Below are 24512 nucleotides of genomic sequence, written 5' to 3'. Positions count from 1 at the left end.
TAACAACTCTGACATTATCCAAACTATATGTGCATATGTTCTTGGCTCTTGACATATGCTCATTCCTTCGCTCATTTAATCCTCGTAACAATACCATGACATAAATATTAATGTTATCCCCATTTAATAAAACTGAGATATTCAGAGATTAAGAAACCCTTCAAGAGGAAAGGGAAAAAACAGACATGAACTTAAGTAGCACAGCTCCAAAAAAAAGTCTGTACCTAATTCATGTGTGTCCTTACCTGAAAATTCTGCATAGCCATAATGTAGTGTCTGAAAGTATCCTGGTCGTAAGTTTTCTAAGCTTCTCTTTGTCCAGGGTCGAAATATAAGCTCCCAGACTATGCCCCAGCAAAGCTATATGACCTTGTTCTCCAATATTCTGGATTCTATTAATCAAAATGAATCATATTAAAAGAGTATTTATTTAAAATTTTTATTATTTTAAATTTAAAAAATTTATTTATTTAAAATATGAATAAAACAAAACATAGAGACACAGGGTTTTCACAGAAATCTGTCAGACTTGAAATCCACTTAATGGCCTAGAAGTCAAATATTCAGATAAATTTAGGAAATTCATGTATATAAAGTACTGATAATCTGGGGAACAAAAAGATTTAAAAAATTCAAATCCTAGGAGATTTATATCCTTTTTATCGAGTATCTGCTAAATATACAAACTGTGAATAATTTTCTGTCCCCATTGTTTTTTTAATTACATGTCAGCCGTAAGAACTACAGAGCATAATACTGAGATACACTGGGCAGAAAATTTTCTCAAAGAATCATTAGATGAAGATCAATTTCCCCACATACACACTGTCTGTGGGCTGTTTATAACAATACAGCCAATTCAAGGAGAACCACGTAGCATTTTATGCATAATTAAAATGGAAGGACTAATTTCCCTTATAAAAAGTATAAATCGGTAAGAATAAGACAAAAAAATTGGACAGGATACTGAGCAAAGGATGTATTTCATAAAAAAGGAAATATAAATGGGCCTTAAAAAATACATAAAAAGAAACCAAACCTGACTCATAAGGAAAATGTGAACTAAAATTACGCCGACATATCACTGCTCACCTTGCGGACTGGCAACCGTCCTTAGGTCTGCTAAGAGCCTCATAGGCAAGGTGTGGGCAGAGAGACATTCTCATGCACTGCTGGTGGGCCTACAAACTGGCATAATTCCACAGGAAATTTGGCAGTATCTATCAAAATTACAAATATACAAACTACCTGGCCTAGAAATACCACTTTAGGACTTCGATCCCCAGAAGCCCTCGTTTGTATGATAAATGACGCACGTACAGTTACTGGCAGCCGCAATGCTTGCGACAGTAAACATGAACAGGAGACCAGTTAAATAAAATATGGTTCATTCATCAAAAGGAAAACTAACCAGCTCTTACAGGTAAAAGGTCTTTGTATACCAATAAATAACGAACGCCAGGACATAAATGAAAACAGCAACGTGCAGAACAACATACAGTATTTACAGAGTGGAGGGAACGGGGACTTGCTTATGTACACATATCTCTGGAGAACACACGAGAACAGCGTGGAGGGGGAGGGGAAAAGTATGAAGGAAATTCCCCTTTTCATCCAAGGCCTCTATAATTTTGGAATTCACATCAATTTTGGGTTCAGGTAACACATGCCATCGTATCACTGACCGAAAACTGCCTTTTTTACTGTTTGAAATTTGAAAAAGGAGAATGCCATTACTTATCTCCCCCCAAATTAAATTTAAAACAACTAACTATGAAACTAAATAAATAGCTAAGTTAGATGAATAAAAATAAATGGATGATTCACAGACAGCGGGGCCTGCCACCAACAGATTCAGCTGCGGCAGTTCTCAGTGGTCCGCAGCGGAAGCATGAAGCAGAAGCCAGCCGCAGCAGAAAGCCCTCAGCAGTGTTCTCTGGTCTCTGTGCCAGCCCCTCTCTACGACTTGATGCCAGAGAAACTACAGGATTGAGTCTGAGTGAGCGCCTTCCTTTTGTGAAGTATGTTCCCTAAAATATATTAAATGTCTCTCTGAAAGGGAAGAAATGACCACTGTGTTAATATCACACGTAACTCTGAATGAAACATAGCTCTGTTTTGGCAACTTGTAAGAATGCAATCACTGTTTACAGGGGGAAAAAAAAAAGAATGCAATCACTATCAAAATCAAGAACACATAGACCTTCAAACGGAAGCCGCCAACCGTCCCACATTACCGGGCACTCTGGGGTTCCTCGTCTTCATCTCCGTGCATCAGGTTCTGAACTAACTGGAGGAGGCTCACCATGTCTTGTCCACTGCAGAACGAGAAGAGAGCTGACGGGGGGGGGGGGGGGGGGGGGTGGAAAGAGCACACATCCCTCCCCACTCTACCTCCCTCACTTGAACCAGCTCTGGCGAGTTGCTCTTTTTAAATTGAGCATCAGAATGTGCTTGAGATACACTAGACATCTTTGAAACACAAACCTCAAATGAACCGAATTCGCAATATAACCATGTCATTATTAAATCTTCCACCCAAACAGGAGATCGATCTCTGAAATTTCACCAGTATTATGTCAGCATTATTTCTCTACCTGTTCATTTGAGTCCAAGGAGAACATTTAATAAGCATGTTAAAGAACCAACACAGTCTTTTTAAGATGCTGGAAGGTCACAGTGGGACTAAGACTACTCCGAGGCCACTGGTATAGCTAGTTTCCCTCCAATGGAGGAGTCTTGCCTGGTTGTTCTAACAGACTTAAACATGTAATGCAAGCATCTCTTCTTACCCCCACTTCCCCAAGCAGGGAAACTGGAGATCTACTTCGACAGCAAACAGTTTTACTTCTCTCCAAGATATGTTATTAAACGCTTATTACGTGAGGGGTTGAAAACTTATGAGGAGAATCTGAATGGCTACGGCAGTAAGCAATGACAAGGTGACTTGTAGTAACTAATGTAAAAATAGTACCACTCCACTAATGAGAATAGGACTCACAAAAAGGTTCTCTTTTGAAAAAGCAGCACAGACAAAACAATGCCCTAATTAATACCCCTTCTCCCCAAGGTGCTGACCTTCATGTGAGAGGGGCTCTGGCCCTCGGACACTGTGGAGAGAGTGGGGGCTAGGCACGTGACCTTGAGCAAGCTGCTGAAACTCCCTCAGCCCCACTACAGAACTCTGAGGACACCATCAGTGCATGGAGCACGTTTATCCCGTGCCTGGCAAACACGATCTCCCATGTGGGTGTCAGCATTATTAAGTGTGACTGCTCCCGCTCTGTGGCTTTAACGCCCTCCCATTCTGAGAATTCGAGAAGTTCCTGCTACTACCTCTTGCAGGGAAATTTCTGGGAGATCAGCAGAACCCTTGCATTCCCTTCCAGAGGTGTGCGAAGAGGGGGGTGGCAGGACTTGATTTGTATTCTCAGCTGTAGAACTCACTTCACATCCAAGGGCTTCAGATCAGCACGGTCAGGCTACAGGCAGGAAGCCTATCTTAAAATGCTAGTATCTGGTGTGTTAGACAGGATACTAGTTGACACAAGTGGTCCTTCCTCTATGCTTCTCTTTTGCAACCTTGTATATATTCACATACAGGTCAAAGGACAATTGAAGGGAGTTGTACTGTTTACCTATGTGCAGTTTCCTGGTTATAAAAAAAAAAGCTTGAGGGAAGCTGGGCTGGGACTTTAATTCCAGGCTGAGTCTTAATATCCGGTGAGTATCTTAGGTACACAGCTACTTATTTTTCTGATCTTTGCCTACTAGCTTCAACCCCACACACTGGACAGATTGGCTTAGTTGCCAAAAAATATATATATAAATCACAAAAGATTGAAGCTGACATTTTCATTTTACTGTATTATAAAAATGATATGTCTTATCAAATTAACGTATCTCTTACCACAAAGCCCAGTCTACTGAATAGAGGACAGGTTTCAAGGATGAACTAAGTATGACAGTTGAGTTACAGAATTTTAAGTTTGTGCATCACTTTTGAGTCCTGAAGTTCTTAAATTCTGAATGGGAAATTAAATGCTGAATGGGAAAGGGTGAGAAGCAGGCAGATTCAGTATTATCACAACTAGCCAACGGCATTCTGGTTTTCTGATACGACACGGTACCATATAGGACTCTCAATTTGCTCTGTGCTTATCACAACTAAAATTATCCATCAACTATAGTCTGGAAATCTCGATTTAAAGAAAACACATACCCAACTAAAATATGTATCTTCATTGTCACCTACCTGCCTTGGAGTGGCCCCGGAATATCTCCTGATGATTTCTTTCCATTTTCGTCTTCTGTTCTTCTAATTTAAAGGAAAAAAAATGATTGTTCTATCTTATCAAATTTCTAAGATTTGAACATATAAACATGTGATGATGTTGCCTTTAACCTCTTAGTACCTGACATAGGATTTGAAATACATTTTCCACATCTCTTGCCCTATTCCTGTTGCCCTAGCCCCAGTTTGGGGTACAGTTTGAATTTCAGGAGAGGAACATGAAATGAGTAACACTTTAACCCATTTTTTGGTTAGCTGATGCTCTACATGACCTAAACATAGAGCAAGGAGCATTTATAGAATTCAAATCAATCTGTTAAGTAAATGAAATTCTTAATAGGCAGAACTGAAAATTAGTAAGTCCTGCCCCACAATTTCAAAATCTTTTAATTACAAAGTACCTTCTATGCAAAACAAACACCGTCTTTAAAGTCAGATGAAGCTAAGCTAAGTGTGACATTGTGAAACCAAGAGGTGTTTTTACCAGCAGGAAACCAGTGCCACCAGCTTCACAACAGGCTGAACACGTTTAATAGGGTCACTTCTGTTCCAGGCTCACCTCTGACTGTCCTCTAGCATCTTCATGGCCTCTTTCAAGTTTTTTCCCATCTCAGCTAATGTAGGGTCTGCTATCTGGGCAACAAATCAAAAAAGGTTAAATTGCAATAATCCTGTATTACTTCTGCAACATAATTCATCCAGAAAAATTAAACTCAAGTCAATTTTCTTCTGGGGTTATTAAAAAACACATGGATCTATTATAAAACACATGAATTTGTTTTAAAATACTTGTTTTACAAGTTCTCTATTTTTGTTAAAAATTTTTAAAAGATTTTATTTATTTATTTTAGGGACAGGGACAGAGTGCATACGTGTAAACGGGGGGAGGGGCAGAGAGACAGAGCATCCCAAACAGCCTCCTCGCTGAGTACTGAGCCCAACCTGGGGCTCGAGCTCATGACCCGAGATCACGACCTAAGCCAGAACCAACAGTCAGATGCCTAACCAACTGATCCACCCAGGTGCCCCTAACATACATTTGATTTTAAAATTCCAAAGTACAAACAGGTAAAAAAAAAAAAAAACAACAAAAAAACCACCATTCCTACTCCCCAGGGGAAGCCACTCAGGTGTGACGTGTATCTTTCTAAACTCACACACCACCCCTATGAAGTCCCGCAACTTGATTTTTTTCTACCTTACAGTGAACATGGTTCCATGTCAGTATATATCCACTTCACTTGTCGTGGTGACACTATACCTGACTCTATGGCTATTTCATCATTTAGCCCATCTTGAATTAATGTTAGATGATTCCAGTTTTACAATCCTAGAAGCCAAGTATTCTATTTGTTTTATCGCTGTAATAGGCTGAAAAATGGTCTCTCCAAACAAATTCACGTAGTACCCTGGAACAGGTGAATGTTACCTTATATGGCAAAGTCCTTGCGGATGTGATTAAAGATCACATTAAAGATCAGATCTTTAAAGTTAAAGATCTAGACATGGACTGTCCAGGTGAGCTCTAAATGCAGTCACATGCATCCAGCTAAGAGAGAAGTAGAAGGAGACTACACACACACACACACACACACACACACACAAGAGAAGACCATGTGAAGACAGAGTAGAGGGAGATTTGAAGTTCTGGTCTCAAAAACTGGAATGATGGGGCCAGGGACCAAGGAGTGAGTACTGGCAAGCAACATCAGCTGGCCCAAGAAAGGAAGGGACTCTCCCTTCGAACCTATGAAGGGAGTTCAGCCCTGCCCACACCTGACTTCAGCCCACTGATACAGATTTTAAACTTCTAGCCTTCAGAACCATGGGAAAACACTTTTCTGTTGTCCTAAGGCACCCAGTTTGTGCTCATCTGTCACAGTAGCCACAGGGTACTAATATCCTCATAAATCTGGAAGTGATTCTGGGGCACCTGGATGGCTCAGTGGGTTAGAGCCTCTGCCTTCAGCTCAGGTCATGGTCTCGGGGTCCTGGGACTGAGCCCCACATCGGGCTCTCTGCTCTCCCCGCTGAGCAGACAGCCTGCTTCCCTCTCTCTCTCTCTTTCTGTCTACCTCTCGGCCTACTTGTGATTTCTCTCTGTCAAATAAATAAATAAAATCTTAAAAAAAAAAAAAAACCAATCTGGAAGTGATTCCAAAAACTCTGGAAGCTTCCACAGCCGGTCACAGTGAATGCCTCCAGAGTAGGGAAACTGGAAGGACAAGCATCAGATCAGAGGGAGTCTTTTCAGCTCAAGTCTTTTAGTTCTTTTCTGGTTTTAGTACCAAGTGAATTTTTACTTCCAGTCAAAAGATAACCAAGACAATATTCTAAAAAATCTTGCAAAATTAAACACACAAACTCATTCTCCTTTCTTACTTCTTAATCTCCCTAGCAATCTTAAGGCAAACCAGTTGTCTTGAATCTCCAAACAAGCTGGGTTACAGAGTTACGGAGGCTTTCTTTTGTTCCCCTCTTACCCTTCGAGTGTATTTCAACTATATTTATGCTTTTTTCCCTTCAGACTGCCTACTGTACCTAATCATAACTTATATGGAGTAAGTGTACAATAGGTTGTTTTACAGTTAGTATTGCCATATCTCCTCAAAATTGTTTTGTTTTGGAGCACCTGGGTGGCTCAGTTGTTAAGCATGTGCCTTTAGCTCAGGCCACGATCTCAGCATCCTGGGATGGAGCCCGCTGCCATGGGGCTCCCTGCTCAGTGGGAAGCCTGCTTCTCCCTCTCCCACTCCCCCCGCTTGTGTTCCCTCTTTATGTCTCTCTCTGTCAAACAAATAAATAAAATCTAAAAAAAAAAAAAAAAAATTTTTGTTTTTTTCTGTTTAAGAGAGGGATAGAGAGACTCTTAAGCAGGCTTCATGCACAGTGCAGAGCCCGACATGGGGCTCGACCTCACAACCCAGAGATCTGAGCCAAAATCAAAAGCTGTACACTTGCTTAACTGACAGAGACACCCAGGCACCCCTCTCCTCAAGAAATGCTACTCAGTTTATCCATGTAAGTTTGGAAAAATGTTAACTTTAGGGATCTAGCCCAAGGATTTTCCATTTGTGTTCTTCGGAGTCTTAAGACTTCCAGAAAGAACTTTGGGGAAGTGGGGACGGACAGGGAGTTGGGGCTTTTAGCTCCCTGGCCCCGCCTAAGGAGATCAGATCTGTTTTACAACAAGAATTTTAACTTTCACTTGTAGAAGAAATCACTGAAAAAAAGAAGAAAAAAGTGAAGTATACCGTGTATACCTCTGGTGTACCATTTGAGAAGTGAAGAAACAAAGATTCAGAGAGGTAAAGTGACTGGCCTAAGGTTACAGAGCAAATGGGTGACAGAGCAGTGCCAGAACCCTGGTTTCCTGACTCCTGTTTCTGACCTTTCTGGTACATCACACAGACCCCAAAACAGATTACCAAATAACCGCGTAGCCACGCCCAATACGATTTTACACAGGATAGAAAAATCATTTTAAAACTGGTGTTTGCAAAAAAAAAAAAAAAATTCACAATTTTAATGTAACCATAAGATGGATTACAAAACCATCTCAAATGATCTCTGTGTTCTCAGTTAATGATTGTGAGTAGGATGAGGAACAGATAATGGTCAAGAGAATGTATCTGAACTCCTCCATCTACTGGTCATGTTCCTCATTACCCTTACCCTCTGTGACCCTCCAGGGTGTTCCCAATCCTCTGGCCAAATGAAAAGATAAACAGGTCTGTTTGATCAACCATACATCCCTATTTCATGCTTGTAACACTTGCCCTGTCTGAAATGTTCTTCTGCCTTTTATCTTTCCAGCTATTAAATCACAATTCAATACTTCCAAGAAACTGTGATGTTGATAAAACCACTTCACTCTCATATTCTCTTTAAAGACAGCAATACTGTTTTTGCTTAACCATAGACTCTGGATCTGGTGCCTGACAAAAAGAACTGTATTTATGGGAACAGAAACACGTGTATATGGAACAGAACATGTGAAACCAGGGCCATTCTAATATGCAACTGCCATTTATCCTTATGATTCCTTGACATCCTTTACTGTGGATTGTTTTAGAGATGATCTTTCCAGTATATTCTCTCCAATTAGATTATAAGCTCCCTGAAGGCAGGGATTCAGACTACTCATTTTGAGTGTTTTTGCAGGACTAGAGGCCTCAAGTCGGCTCGATTCTTGGACTGTCATGTTACATCCGAAACCCGTTCGGAAGGCAGAACATAATGGGCATCAACACACCAACTCTAAGTATGACACAGCTAGCATTTTCCTATAGGACTGGAACATGGTTTTTCAGTTGAAAGTAGACAAAATAGCTGACTTAGTTTAGAACTCGCTTCTTATGAACAGTACTTATTTTTAGACATGAGAATTCACATGTGATGACAAGACACACTGCGAAAGGCAGGAGGGAAACGCAGCTTCGCGTTCTCCGGTGTGAGTCTCTCTGTACAGAGCCTGTGCTCACTGAGAGGAATGGCTTACATTGAAATTGTTCTGGCTCCTCCTCTCATTTAGGAAGCGAAGTAGAGGGTGGAGCAGGCGGCGGAAAGTGGGTGACTAGGGAAAATAACATTTATAGTTAACTTTCAGTAAATTAAATCTGAGTGTGATGGGACTCCAATGCCACACACCCTCAAGGGCTTGTTAACTGGAGAAATCCAAAATATAAAGTGTTACCCAGCTGCAGGATAATAATATGCTCCGTCAAGGAATGCTCTAAGAAAAATGTGTATTTGTTCATTGGTTCCTTCAAACTAAAAACCATGCCTCCTCGGGCTTCTAGTGAGGGCAGCTGTGATTATCTAATTCATATTTCTTATCCTCAGTTCCTGTTACAGTGCCAGACAAGGCAGTTGCTAATACACAACAGAAGGGCAATAGCCAGACACAAACCTAAATGTGTGAATGATTAAGCTTGTGTATCAGGAGATGTCTGGGTGGCACAGTCAGTTACGAGTCTGCCATTGGCTCAGGTCATGATCCCAGGGTCCTGGAATCGAGCCCTACATGGGGCTCCTAGCTCAGCGGGAGCTTCTCCCCATCTGTGGTTCCCCTGCTTGTGCTCTCTTTCTCTGACAAATACAATCTTTACATACATACGTACATATGTGTAGACTCCTTATTTAAAAAAAGGTATCTATTATTCAGTATTTAGATTAAGATTGTTTTAGGCTCTTGAGGGGGAAAAGAGTAGTATTCTGTGCTAGGTTCCTAGGAAGAATGTCCTATCATTTTTTTTTTTTTTTTTTATTCCTTAGCACCAAGCACAGGATGTAGCACAGAAAAAGGGCTCAATGAGATCTGTGATCCTTGTTAATTACTAACAGTTACTGGACTGCTTCCTATATTCCAGGCATTATGCCAACTAAGACTTTTATATGTATTATTTCCTGACTAATCCAAAGGCAGTTAGTATGCTTTAGGGCTGGAATTTATTTTTTTAATTTAAATTCAATTAATTAACTTAGTGTATTATTAGTTTCAGAGGTAGAGCTCAGGGATTCATCAGTCTTGTATGACACCCAGTGCACATGACATCAAGGACCCTCCTCACTGTCCATCACCCCACCACCCCACCCCCCTCTACTCCAGCAACCCGCAGTTTGTTTCCTAAGATTAGGAGTCTCTTATGGTTTATCTCCCTCTCTTCATCTTTGTTTTATTTTTCCCTCCCTTCCCCTATGATCCTCGGTTTTGTTTCTTAGATTTCACATATGAGTGAGATCATATAATTATCTTTCTGACTGACTTATTTCACTTAGCATTATATCCTCTAGTTCCATCCACATTGTTGCAAATGGCAAGATTTCATTTTCCGATGGCTGAGTCATATGCATTATGTATACATCCCACGTTTCCTTTATCCATTCATCTGTTGATGGACATCTAGGCTCTTTCCACAATTTGGCTATTGTGGACATTGCTGCTATAAACACTGGGGTGTAAGGCCAGAATTTAAAACAAAGCCTATACTACCCTAACCACTCTTAACTCTTAGTGGTTAGTGCTCTTAACCACTAGGCAATACTGCTTTTCAATTTTATAAAATAAGTAAACAAAGCAACTCACACTTTGAAAAAACCCTGTACTCAAAAGTCTTAATTAGAGCTAAGGCCTCCCACCAACCTTTCTAAAAGTAGGCTCCACCCCCAGCATGGAGCCCAAAGCAGAACTTGAACTCATGACCCAGGGATCAAGACCTGAGCTGAGATCAGGAGTCAGGTGCTCAACCGACTCAACCATCCAAGTGTCCCAGACCTGGTGTTTAAGATGATCCTTCCTTGATTAAAGTTTTCAGCTAGATAAAGTGTATCAGAAGGCTCTCCCTAGTGGGAAAAATTCAGTGTCAACTAGATGACTAGATGACCAAAAACTTACCTCCAAACCAGGACATTTTCAAGAGTGAAGGAAGCAGTGTTAATAATTAAGCCATGACAATAGGTATAAACTGGGAGAGTCCTGGGCCAACCAGGATGTACAGTTACCCTGGCCTTGACTAAAACGTTCATTCCACAGCTCATGCCCTTGTTCCATCCAGCGGAGCCCATGGAAATGTCTATGGTCACGGCTGTCTGAGTTACAACAAGGTAAAATCAAAGACAACGTATAATTTGCAAAGAGTGCACCTGAAGTCCAAGTATTGTCAAAGACTTCTTTTCCTACCTATAAACACATCTGAATCCATTTTCCCTCATTGAAATCTTGAACAAAGTGACCTGACTGAAGATCTGGGGCCTACCAGGAAGAACTTCAGGAAAAAAGGTCCCTCTGTTAACGAAAAGGTCAACAGATTCCAACCAATCCTTTAGAGACCAGGGGCCTTTAGCCGATTCCTTTCCATTGCCTTTCCTACCGACCTTAAGCAAGCCAATCCAGGCTGTAAAGTATGTCAGTGTTGTGGGGGGGGGGGGGGTTCAGATGCTTTTCTAGGAAAGGGAGCAGGAGGTCAACCTAGACTTTTGAGCTAGACACCCATGGCCTCTGCTCACCCAGGTCCCTAAGTCTTAAAGAGGGTTGCAGCAGTCAGACTGTTGAAACCGTGCAACAACGCATTTACAAAGTGTGTGTACCTAATCACGAAACCACTACATGCTCATTACTGACGCACAGACAGCTATTAGACTGTTAGCACAGACAGCTGACAGCTATTAGACTGTTAGTTGTTAGATTGTAAATTCATAAATTATATTTTCAGTTACGGCTGATTCTGCTGTGTAATGAAGTAGATTCAGTATTTTTGCTTCAATTATATCTCACAAAAGCACATGGTATGGCTTAATGCAATTTCAAGGCTAAAGATGAACCATTCAATTGTACGATATCTATCACAGAACTGCAACAGCTCATTTTGTAAAACAAGCTCCACCATTCATTATTTTACAAACATTTAAGAGCCTTTTTTTTTTTTTTTTTAAGATTTTATTCATTTGACAGACAGATCACAAGTAGACAGAGCAGGAGGCAGAGAATCAGAGAGGTAGGGAAGCAGGCTCCCTACTGAGCAAAGAGCCTGATGCAGGGCTCTATCTCAGGACCTTAGGATCATGACCTGAGCCAAAGGCAGAGGCTTAACCCGCTGAGCCACCCAGGCGCCCAAGAGCCATTTTTATACTACTTGATTTTCATTACTTTCAGTCAGTGTGGAAGAGCAAAATACCCTGCCACTATCAGAAGAAATACTACACTTGTAATGTTAAAACATCATGAATTAAAGTTCTCAAATGTTGGAAGAAAAAAGTCAAGAGTCAAATGCAAGGGAAAACAGTAAAAGAAGTCATGGAGTAATTCTCAAGTTTTCCAAAAGCTAGTAGAAGTTCTAAATTTATCTGGAGTGGGGCTGTAGGGATTAACGAAAAAGAAAAAAATCACTTACTTTTGCTCTAGGCTAGAAATGTATTAATTCAGTATAAAATAATGCTGGCACTAAATAATAATTTGGAAATACATCCTATTTGTTTTATTCTATTTCATTTTTTGAAAAAGATTTATTTATCTGAGAGAGAGTGAAAGCACAAGCAGAGAAAATGGCAGGCAGAGAGGGAGAAGCAGGCTCCCCACTGAGCAAGGAGCCTCATGCCGAGCTTGATCCCAAGACCCTGGGATCGTGACTGGAGCTGAAGACAGGTGCTTAACTGACTGAGCCACGCAGGCATCCCAAGTTCTTTTTCATTTTTAAAACCTGCTGATCATGACCTGCTAAGTTGATTTGACATCCCATATACAGGATGTAACCTGTGGTATGGATGTTGGGAGTTATTACCCAGCAGATAAATAATCATTTGTTAATAAAGTTTATTTACCAAGAAGTTGTTTATGAGAACCTTTCAAAAGTGGAAACTGCAGTAGAAAAATAATTTTAGGGCATAAAATTCGACAACAACTGCTCTACAGTCAATTTTAGAATGTTCTCACAGCTTCCAAGCAGGCTTAATCGAGCTCTTGTATACATTTCCTCAGGGGAACCAAGTGTGACAACAAGAATCATATACTTACTTTCAAATGAATTAGGAGAAAAAAATAACACCTTGAACCCTGAATTCTTAGACACTACTATTTAGTAAAATCTAAGTTTAAAAAGGAGGGCAGATTACAGAACAGAAAGCGTATCTGGGACCCACTGTTAAGAGGCACAAGGGAACTTTTAGGGGAGATGCGAATGTTCCATATCTTGATCGTGCTTGTGATTCTATGTCTGTGTATAACCAATAGCCAAAATGCAACCTGGATCATCAAAGTGGGTATTCTTATTACACATAAATTGTCCCTCAATTTTAAAAAGATGGGTGAACCGATTTTAAAGTCAATTTAGAAGAAACATTAAGAAAATAATAGTGTAAATGGCATACTGATGTGGCAAAATTCAAAAATGGCATATGAATAACAGCTATTTAGGAAATACAGAGCTACCCCTTTAAAAAGAGACAGACCCGGAAGAAAGGGGAAAAGGAAGCCTAAAATGTAATCTTAAAATCTAAAAAAGCACAACATTCATCAATAGAAGTGATACTGTAGTTTTAATAAACGTTTTCATTGGCGGAATGTTCATAATTGGGGAGTTCGAGGACGATTACCAAAGAAGAACTAAGGCATATGAGAATGCCAGCTGCTCATAGTGGACAGAAGACTGTGGTGTCATCAAACGCTAGTTTACAACATATGCATTAGACATGTTAAAAGAAAAAATCACCACCTTGGAGTCTGAGTGGCTCAGTCGGTGAAGCATCTGCCTTCAGCTCGAGTCACGATCCTGGGGTCTAACCCCACATCGGTCCCCCTGCTCAATGGGGGGTCTGCTTTCCCCTCTCCCTCTGCCTCCCACCCCACTCGTGCTCTCTCTCATAAATAAACAAAAATCTTTTTAAAAAAATCACCCCCTTTCTTCAATCAAAGCAATCAGAAAAACTCTAAAATCCTGCTTGGGGTTGTTTTTTTTTAATTATTTTATTTATTTTATTTGAGAGCAAGAGAGCGAGAGAGGAAGCATGAGCAAGGAAAGGGGCAGGGAAGCAGATGCCCCAATGATCAGGGAGTCCAACTCGGGACTTGATCCTGGGACTTGATCCCAGGACTCAATCCCAGGACTCCAGGATCATGACCTAAGCCAGAGGCAGCCGCTTAACTGACGCAGGAGCCCCCAAATCCTTTCTAACATACTAACTACTGTGGCCTTCTACATCTTTCTACATCCTTCTTTCAAGGTGAATCCCAGAGAGTGATAATCATGCAATTATCATCAACTCTTAAAATCATTTCTTTTCCTCCCCAGTGAAGACACAGTGTCTGCTATCCAGCACTAGCTCGACAAGCACTCCAAACACTACACATCTCTGAGCAGCACCAAGCAGCTGCTTCAGGAACACAGCTGTTCCTTTCAGGTCAACGACAAGAGAAAATTTCTGACAGGGATTCTCTGGGAAGTTGATACAGTGCCTTGCAAACCTGGCTTGCTGTCTTGGCATCTCAATTTCTCCATTTGTAAATACTTTTGCCTGATTTCAACAGAACAGTTTTTCACTAAGAACTAGGCACTACTGGGTACCTGGGTGGCTCAGTGGGTTAAGCCTCTGCCTTCAGGTCGGGTCATGAACTCAGGGTCCTGGGATCGAGTCCCACATCAGGCTTTCTGCTCGACGGGGAGCCTGCTTTCTCCCTCTCTCTCTGCCTGCCTCTCTGCCCACTTGTGATCTCTGTCCTAAATAAATAAAATCTTAAAAAAAAAAAAAGAACTAGGCACTACTGTCTGTGTCTTCTAAGAAGTGGATACTCTTGGAAAACCTTTTTAACTATCACGGACTCTGCTTGAGTGTGTCTGTGAGAACAGGAAGACATACTGTAATCACTGGCTCATTAAGGAGCTTAAGATTCCTAGTTGAAGAATATTCAAATATTCCATCGGGCATTAGGATCTAATCTTACCAATTCAAGAGAAGAGGCAAAACAGAACATGTGGGGAAAAGAAGGGGCAAAAATAGACAGCAGGGAAGTAAGAATCTGGGAGAGGTAAGGAGGCAGCAGTCAGTAACATCAGATCAAACCTGTCACAGAAGCATGCAGAGGGTTTAGAAAGGCATTCGGATCACTCGCTTTAAGATATGTGTTGGGAATGCTAGGGATTCAAGTCTAAGTTTCAACAATGTATTCCTAGAGACCACTCCTCTGAAGAATCAATTCATTCAGGCTTTATATATATCATGAATAAATGCTTCCCAACAACTACACAGATGGAAAGTACCACACACCAGGCAAGCTCTATTTCTAAGACGTTTACTAGTTCATCTGGAATCACACATTCATTCTGGAACCCACAAAAAAACTGCCTACAAGAAAGCAAGCTAGAGTCCCTTGAAAATAGAAGTCTTTCGCTGAGATGTGCTTCTCATAGGGAGTGCTTCCTAGGGCTTGGTGGGGATGGAATCAGAAAGATAAAGATACCCATTATCCTCACCAGTATCACTCTGTCCCTTACTGAATGGGAACTCTGTAGGGCTAACGCTCCTAGCCACATCTCTGAGGAAAGGAACCCACTGATTCTGAAGCCTTTGTGTGGTATGTATGCATCTTCAGACCTTCAAGGTTGAACTGTGAAAGTGCCTACATTCAACTGTTTTTAATGCACAAAACCCACACAACCTCATAGGCTTCCACCTAATACAATGTACAGTCTAGTAAGTAATTCAGTCTTGCTAGGATCCTGAGATCACTATGGCTAAATGTTCCATGTCATGGAGTCCCATTTTATTTTTTAAGTAGGCTCCCCACCCAGCCGGGAGCCCAACACGGGGCTTTAACTCATGACCCTGAGATCCTGACATTGAGACCTGAACTGAAATTGAGTCGAGACTCAACCCAACTGAGGCACCCCAAGGAGTTACATTTTAAAGTGCTTTATCTTGCTGTTTCTGCTTTTCCGCATATAGGAAGAGGGTTTTATTAGAAGAGCGTACTCCTCCCTCAGTTCTTTTAAACTCAGAATGCATTTTCCACAGAAATAAAAAGTAGACAGGGTCCCAGGCTAGACTGCAAAGACTATGCAACTTTAAGGCAACTAAATATTTAGCATTTAATAAAGCAAAAAACCACAATAACAGAAATCAAACAAATAATAAAAATTAATTAACATTTTTGTTTTGAATATTGCTTGGAAAAATAGATGTAAAGCTAGATTTTAGATATTTTCAAAGTGACTGGAAACATATTTTTTAAATATCTGATTTAAACTTCAAAATGTGAAACAGGTTTCCTTTCCCTTATGATCTACCAGCAATTAATATGAGGCACAATTGTATTGTAAAGTAAGCATTTACATTTTATTTACATTTTTTAGAAACTAGAAAAGACAGGGTTCTGATAGTCTACCTAAAGAATCTCTTCTACAAAAATCTTTCCTGGCCACTCAATTCCATGCATTTCCCTTTTTATCCTTAATACTTTTTATCCCACTATGCTATATAAGGATTTGTCGAAACAGGTATGCCCCTACCAGAACATAACCTCCTGCGAGGATCAGGTCTTACTCACTTCATGTTTCTCTCAGCACGGGGCTCTGACCATAGCCGGGCTTCAAGAAAAATTATAACTCAAAGCAGGCCACTGCTTTAGGTGAAAACAGCTGACATTAAACACAGGCAACTCCTCTCTACAATTTTAACTCATAATCCTAGATCTGGTGGCACACACAACAGCCTGGGGACCATCAACGGCTCGGTCACTGACTGCCTCTGCAATCTTGAATAAATCAAAAATCCCCGAGGCCATAAATTTTCAGGATCAGGAACTTTGTACCATATTTTCCTGGACACCCAGCATTTGATAATCATTTACCACTTTGGCCACCGAGCACCTGTATGCAAAACCCTTACACGAGCATGATATAGGGATCAGCTTTAAATGAATGTCAAAATTATAGGCCATCATCTCCCGTCCCTTTTCTTGTAAGGTCTACAAAGCCAGACCACAGAAAATGGTTCTTCCCCCCCACCTTTCTTTCATTTGAGAATGGTTATTTCAAACATGGCTAATAGGTATTCCTTTTGTGAGCTTTTAAAATACAAAACAGGAATAGAAATTCTGGTAGTCTTTATCAGTAATAATCAGGAATTCCAGTCACGCTCCTATTGCTCCTTAAAAACTTACCATCAGTAAGATGAAACAATTTTCCAAAAACAGATCCAACGAGGGTGGGGGAGAAATTTTGCTTAGAAGGAGTACAGGAAAAAATAATGGGTTGGGTTACAACCAGAAGCAGGGTCAGAGTTGCCTCTTGCAGAGACAAAAAGTAAATATACAACAAATAAACGAGCCCCACTCTCTAGTGCTGCCCAAGAGAATCGTCTATGGTCATGGAAATGTTCTATGTCCGCTCTGTCCGGTTGCACAACCACAAGCCACACCGTCACTCTAGAGCACTTGAAAAGTGTTGACTGAGGAACTGCATTCTAGATTTTAATCTTAACTAATCTAAATTTAAGAAGCCAAAAATAGCTAGTGTATCCCCTACTGAATGGTGTAGCTTCAGATTTTCTAAGTCCGTGGGTCTCAACCAGAGGCAGTCTCCCCACCCCCCCAGGGAACAACTTCTTCATTCGCCGACTCTGGTTCTCACACTACAAGAAATGCCACTGATGGAGACCAGAGATGCAGCTCAACATTCTACAATGCACTGGCCAGCTTCTCCCAAAACGGCATTAACCAGCCCAGCATGCCAGCACAGCGGAGTTTAAGTTTACTCAGGCTGGAATTAAAGTAAATGCAAATAAACTGCAATATGCTTTGTCCAGACATAATACCCAGGAAGAACGAGCTTTTTTAAGGAACAGGAAAAGGTCTGGGCTGTTGTACAAGTTTAAAGGAGCAGGTCTTTACTGAAAAGTGTATGCAGGTGTGTTAACTTAAGATCTAAAGCATCAGAATTGTTATTTCCTGTGGCATTTTTTAAACTTGATTATTAACCTAAGTAAACACTGTGAGACTATGCGACAGAGCCTCGCCCCTTAATGAGTTGGACACAGAGTACTGGGGGACTGAGGCCCCTAAACCTACTCTTCCAGTCTGAATGCTTTGCCCCTTCATTGACCTGTCTTGGTTTCTTGAGACCTCACTAATTTCAGATACAGCAGAGAGTACTGGGAAAGAAGAGCGGTCAGGGCAAGAAATCGGCTCTGTCATGGCAGGTCTCACACTACATATTACCTAAAGCGAAGGCAAGCGTACAGAATTATATTTGGACCAAAGGAAATGTACTGACTGACGGTACTACATGAGGACGGACTACTACATTTAGAGAGAGCTATTACTTGAAATTAGAGGATGGGAATCAAGTAACATTGTGGTTTCTGTAGCCAGTGTAAATTATGCAAGGATCCGTTTAAATGGGATCATTCAGGACTGCTCAATAGTTTTATATTAGCAATGTACAATTTAGCAGAACAGCCTATCTCTCAAAGAAACAGGAATAGCAGACACAACTCAATGTTTTTACTTTGATTCAAACTGTTTTTCAGAACATGAAACCCTCCATGTTCACATAGCAATTCTTTTTCTTTTCTGCCCACTTAGCACCAACCGAAATCGCTCATTAGATGTGAACAGGGAATATAAAAATAAGACACAGTCTTAGTCCTCAAACAGTTGCATTCAGAATTTCCACACTGGCCTAAGGCAGAAACTTCCAGCCCACACATTCTGAATTCCTCAGAGATCACTGCCATTTTTGTGAATGCTCCAGCCGTAGGCACTCTGGAATTTCATCGCACTTCAGATCCTCATTTGGAGTTTACGATCCTTTGGCATCAATTAACATTTATAGGGAGAAACCAGTATAATCGACTAATTAAACGCCAGAACAGTAGTATTTAAAGTGGGATTCCAACCCACTGTTTTTGCAGATTTGCCTGTAAGAAACTGTTCTTGGAGGAAAGGTCACACCAGTTCTTTAGGTTTCCAACTGAAAAGACACAACACCCATCCTGTCTTATGAAACTGGACAGGAAACAACACAGAAGAGGCAATTTTAGTATCATTTTATATTCAACTACTGGCGTAACACAGGTGACCTAGACCAGGGGTTCTCAGCCTCAGCATGACTAACATTTTAAGCACATATTCTCTGGTATTGAGGCTGTCCTATGCAAGGTGGAATGTTCAGCAGCATCCTTAGCCTCTAACCACTAGGTGCCAGCAGCACCTCCAGCCCCCCCTACCCGCCCCCCTCCCCCAGCTGTGACAACCAAAATGTCTCCAAACAAGCTGCCAAATGTCCCCTAGGGAACAAAACTGCAATGGTGGTTGAGAATCACTGACCTAGCCTGTAACTCAAAAGTATCACAAGGTAGGGATGCCTGGGTGGCTTAGATGCTAAGCATCTGCCTTTGGCTTTGAGGAGAACCTGCTTCTCCCTCTCCCTCTGCCTGCGGCTGCCCTTGCTTGTGCTTGCTCTCTGTCAAATAAATTTAAAAAAAAAAAAAAAAAAAGGTACCACAAGGTAGACACTGTGTACTAATCAAAAGCCTGGAAAGACTTTATTCCTAGCCAGCAAAACACATAAGGTTAAAAACATAATCTTTTTCTATTCTTGACTGTCTTCCACCCAATTTATAAGAAACCTTCCACGCAATTTATGAGGTGTAAGCTATACATCCGGCTGAACTGGTACAATTACTCCCTTCAACTTTCCAGTGACAAGAGAACCCATCTACAGCAGATGCCACACTTGGCCGGGGGAAGGGAGGGGGACACCATGACAAAGTGTGACATTTCTGCCAGTTCAAAACCAAAATAAGGCAGCACTGCTCCCGAACTCTGCATGCACAAAAGAACAAGGTCTGCACGAGCAGACTCACAAGCTCGAAGACGAAGAACGTGGAGGGAAGACAGGTATCCAAGCACTGGTTCTCATCTACCAGCCCTAAATCAGGGACCATTAGAATCCATCGCCCTTGCCGGAGCAGTGAGCCAGGTACATCCCGCGGCTGCTCCCCCAGGGCAAACCAGAGGAAAGCGAGGCTATCTGGGCACTTCGGATTCCCAACCCACTCCCCCACAGGAAAGGGGGAATAGCAGTAACCCCCAAAACGCAACTCACCCCCTACAGAAGACCCACCCCTTCTTGACCTCGGGGCCAGGGGAGGGGTGGGCTTTCACAGGTGTTCACAACTACAGCGTCAGAATCCCGTGCGGGAACTTGTTAAACGGGCAGATCCCCGTCCCGCCCCCACGGAGGGTCCGACCGCACGGCCGAAAATCTGGCTGTTTACCAACGGCCCCAGGGGATCCCTAGTCACGCTGAAGTTGGAAACCCCCTGCTTCAACACTGTCTCCCCGCTGACTTGGAGACCACAGAAAACCTACAGGCTAGCAGTCGGCTCCGAAACCACCGGAGCTTCTGTCCACGCTCTTCTGGGGCCGCAAGTGGCTAGCTGTCACCCGAAAGGGGGAACGGAGCGCGGGCAGGCCCCAAGGTCGGCCCCGCGGCTCCCGCACCGGGCTAGGGGCAGAGCCGGCCCGGCCTCTCTCGGGCCACGGGGACCCGAGGGGCTCCCGGCCCCATGACGTGACCAGGCCTCAGCCGCGAGCGCCCAGCCGGACGCCCTCGCGGCCAGGCCTCCTCAGGCAGCGCCAGTTAGCCCCTGGGCCCCTCCCCGGTCACAATGGCAGCTCGCGACGGGGAAACAGTCGCCCCGGAGCCAGGAGACCCCGGGCCGCAACGCCGCCACCCACCCCCTCCCCCCAGCCCCAGTACGGACCTTCTCCAGGGACGCGTCCATGGCTGAGGCGGCCGGCGGAGCCCGATGGAGGCTCCGCGGTCCGAGTGCTACTTCCGCCTCCCGCGGCCCGCCGCGGTATCCACGCTGGCAGCGCTGACGTCCCCCGCGGCCGCGGCCGGCGGGGCGGAGACGAGGAGGAGCTGCCTGGCGTCGCCGCGGGGTGGGAAATCTGCGGGGCTGGGGGAGGCGGGGAGGCGGGGAGGCGGGGCGGGCCCCTCGGGTGGGCGGGGCCCCTCGAGGGTGGGCGGGGCCCCTCGGGTGGGCGGGGCCCCTCGAGGGTGGGCGGGGCCCTCTGGGCTTCCGTACCTGGCCGTCGCGCCGGCCAGCCCTAACGTTCCCAGGTGAAGGGGGGAGGCACTGTGGAGTCGTTCCCAACACTCAGAAGCCCCTCGCGGGCTTCGGGGTAGACATATCATAACCGCCAGTGATCACTCCTGCGCTGAGAGTCTGGAAATGCTAGGGACGCACCTGTACTTCCGGGCCTAGGTCTCCAAGCTGTCCCCACTGTCAACATCCCTCAGGAATGGAACAGGCCATGCACCACGGAAGGGCGGGGCTGGAGCGCGCCCCCGCGCCTGCGCAGGATGGGCCGTGGACTAGGCGCCCCAGGAGTTTGCGGGGCTCCAGGTGTAAGGTTCTCCGCTCCAAAAAGGTGCTGGTGCGATCCGGGGTGTTTGTCTCAGATCCTCCCGCAGGATCCAAGACGGAAAAGACTTGGAGACAGCTGGTCCAGCTTCCTCCCTTATGTGGAGCCGTAATTATGACTTGTCAGGTGATGATGATGATAATAATAATAATGCAAATAATAATAGTCCGCTGCTCCTGTTCCACTTTATAGTGCAATGACCCTGTGATGGAGAGGTCGTTATCCATTTCCCAGTGCCCGTCAAGGTGGGATCCAGACCCAAGCACCCTCACTGCGGCGCCTGTCCAGTATGCATCCTGCCTCCATAATCGCTCCCCTTCTTGCCCTACAAGCCTGTTTCTCACGAATGCGAGAGGGCATGTATTTGCTTATTCCTTTAATGAGGAAGACTGCAACAGACTTGTCTACCGCGTTTGCAGCCACTAAAGCACTTCACCAAAGACCGATGACGTTACAACCACAAAACCATGCCCTTTCTCGCCTTTTCTGTGCGCGTCTCTTCTGAAATCTGCGTAAATGACCGGGTCGCATTTTCAGTGTAGTGATTACATGTTTTGTGCTATCTAACTTGGGTTTGGTAAATTGCCCAGTTATGTTAATAAAATTGTTTTCTACCGAAAGAAGCCTTGTGTGCCGGTTCAGAGCAAAACAAATCACTTTTTCCAATTTATTATGAAAATGTTTAGGGACCCGTGGGTGGCTCTGTCGGTTAAGCATCTGCCTTCTGCTCGGGTCATGATCCCAGGGTACTGGGATGGAGCCCCACCTCTGGCTCCTCGCTCAGCAGGGAGCCTGCTTCTCCCTCAGATTGTCACTCCCCCTGCTTGTGCTCGCTCGCTCGCTCTCTGACAAATAAATAAAATATTTTTTTAAAAGGAAAGAAAACAGTCGAACATTTAGAGAAAAAAAAAAGAAAATTAGGCAGTGAACAGCCACGTGCCCACTTTCTAGATTCTACAATGAGCATTTCCCTGTATTTGCTTGATTTTGTAAGCATCTAATCTATTCATCAATATGTCTTCTGTTTTGATACACTTCAAAGTTGCAGACATCAAGATAATTTTACCCCTGAACATTTCATCGTGGATATCATTAAAATTTCGTAATTTCTAAAGCCGCTAATGCAAAGCCAAGTGTCTTTGCATTACCATACAAAGTAGATTTTACAAAACAGAAACTAGAGAGATGAAACTAACATTTTCTATTCTGAAAGTAAACTTTAAAACATGAAAATTATTCCCCCCATGAAAAATGGGAATAACTGGTTTAATATTTACCCAAATAGTACTGCCTTCGGCAGCACATACACTAGTATTCACCCAAATATATTTGTCGGCTGCCACCTTGGACAGTTTGAAAGTTTTAAGTGATTTTTTTTTAAAGATTTTATTTATTTTATTTGACAGAGAAAGCTCACAAGTATTTGCCAGAGAGGCAGCCAGAGAGAGAGGGGGAAGCAGGCTCCCTGCTGAGCAGAGAGCCCAATGTGGGGCTCGATCCCAGGACCCTGAGGTCACAATCTGAGCCGCAGGCAGAGGCTCAACCCACTGAGCCACCAAGGGGCCCCTTAAGTGTGATATTTAAAGACTTGGAGTGTTCACTTTTATTTCGCGAAGAAATAAAATAAAGTAACAAAAACCAAGAGGTGGAGAGGATAGGAGAGCTGGTGCAAAGGGCAATAAATTTCCCATTTTATAGAGGAAGGAAACAGTAGATTCTTTCTAAATTAAGTAACAGATACAAAGATTTTTTATTTACAAAATAGAAGGCGAAATCTATGGAATGGGAGTGGGGGTTTAGAGATGAAGGAAAAGAAATTGGCACTATCCCATTTTATATTATTCTGCATTATCTGAATTTTTACCATTAGTATTTCTCTTATGAATTAAAAAAAAAGTTAAGTAAATTACCTGTAAAAAATAGATTTCAATCATTCTTTAAACCTTACCTGGAAATTTTGGACAGAAGTCTGCAATTCCTAAAGGCAACTTGAGGTGGCAACGCTGAGACCTTGCTTCCTTAGCTTCGTCAAGTTCATGAACACAGTTAAAAAAACAAAAACAACAAAAACAAAAACAGGTTTTATTGTTAAAATATAGAAAACAGCTTAAAAGAAATGGATTGTCCTTGACTAACACCCTATAATCACCATCCCCTCCCTGAGAGGAAACTTCTCAGACACCCCATAAGTCCTCTGGGAGCCCCTGCCCAAAACAAATCTGGCTCCCCCCAACCCCAAGAAAAAATAACCACTTTCTGACCTTTACAGCAGTCATGTCCTTACAATTCCTTTGCAGTTTTATCACCCAAATGTGCATCCATAAACACTATAAAAATATATCCATAAAAATATATACATAGTTTCTTAACATAGTCTCTCTTTATATTTTGTCATATATTTATATATGTCATATGTATGTCATATATATATTCATATACATATATGATATATATAGTCACTTTTAATCCATAGGTTTTCCTATATCTTTTCTCTTCCCTTTACATTTGATTTGTTGAAGACATCAGGGTTACTATTCTAGAATTTTCCTTAGCCTGGATTTTCCTCTGTTCTCTGTATTTCCTGCAAATTGGTATATGGATCTAAGGCATAATCAGGTTCAGGTCTGAAGTTCTGGGGACCTACTCAGAGACAGCTGTTGTTCTCTTCATCAACAGGTTTGTAGGGCGCCTGTGTGGCTCAGTTGTTTAAGCAACAGCCATTGGCTCCGGTCATGATCCTGGAGTCCCAGGACTGAGTCCCTTATCGGGTTCCCTGCTGAGCAGGAGTCTGCTTCTCCCTTTGACCCTTCCCCTCTCAAGTTCGCACACTCTCTCTTTCTAAAATTTAAAAAAAAAAAAAAAAAAAAAAGAGGCATGTGCTACCTGGTTTTCTCTTTTTGTGTTGTTAGCAGGCGCTAACATTCTTTACTTTACATTAATTCTGACCTAAATGAGAAAAGCTGTGAATTTTCTCATGCCACCCACATTTTTATATCCAAGGAAGTTTGCCAAGATATGATTCTTATCACCCTTTCGTGGTTGTTTGACGTAATTTTAGACTTGTAGGAAAGTTGCAAGAGGAGTACAAAGAATTCTCTTAAACTCTTCACCCCAATTCCCCAAATGTTTTAATGTTCTCTTTAAATGAATACATGAATACAAACACACACGTATTTTTTCCCTGATTCATTTCCTGGTTGGTTGCAAATGATGTCCTTTCATCTCTAAATAACTTAATGATATTACTCTATTCATATTTGGGCAATTTTCCCAGTAAAGTCCTTAATTGAA

General features: G+C 42.6%; 1 protein-coding gene and 1 non-coding gene across 5 annotated transcripts in view; both read right to left on the bottom strand.

Moving 5' to 3' along the window:
• The window catches only part of PDXDC1 (pyridoxal dependent decarboxylase domain containing 1), a 51669-nt gene extending 30924 nt beyond the window's left edge, over positions 1–20745 (bottom strand). Inside the window, exons 1-5 of one of the 4 annotated variants that reach the window (XM_059415274.1) lie at positions 20555–20745; positions 4854–4923; positions 4256–4318; positions 2238–2318; positions 246–392 (exon numbers count right to left, since the gene is read on the bottom strand). In XM_059415274.1, coding sequence (XP_059271257.1) covers positions 246–392; positions 2238–2318; positions 4256–4318; positions 4854–4903 — 341 coding nt within the window. In that variant the 5' untranslated portion in view covers positions 4904–4923; positions 20555–20745. Of the gene's footprint in view, positions 1–245; positions 393–2237; positions 2319–4255; positions 4319–4778; positions 4928–20554 lie in introns of those variants that run through there. The other 3 variants (XM_059415271.1, XM_059415272.1, XM_059415273.1) reach the window with 3 other exon arrangements.
• On the bottom strand, positions 1617–1686 carry LOC132027345 (small nucleolar RNA SNORD45). The gene has a single exon (XR_009407132.1). It is a non-coding gene; the product is annotated as a small nucleolar RNA SNORD45 (small nucleolar RNA).
• Positions 20746–24512: the final 3767 nt, after the last annotated feature.

The sequence above is a fragment of the Mustela nigripes genome, chromosome 11, assembly GCF_022355385.1.
Source record: "Mustela nigripes isolate SB6536 chromosome 11, MUSNIG.SB6536, whole genome shotgun sequence".
NCBI lineage: Eukaryota > Metazoa > Chordata > Mammalia > Carnivora > Mustelidae > Mustela > Mustela nigripes.
Note: the sequence above shows the minus strand (reverse complement) of the source record. Positions and strands in the feature narration are given on the sequence as shown.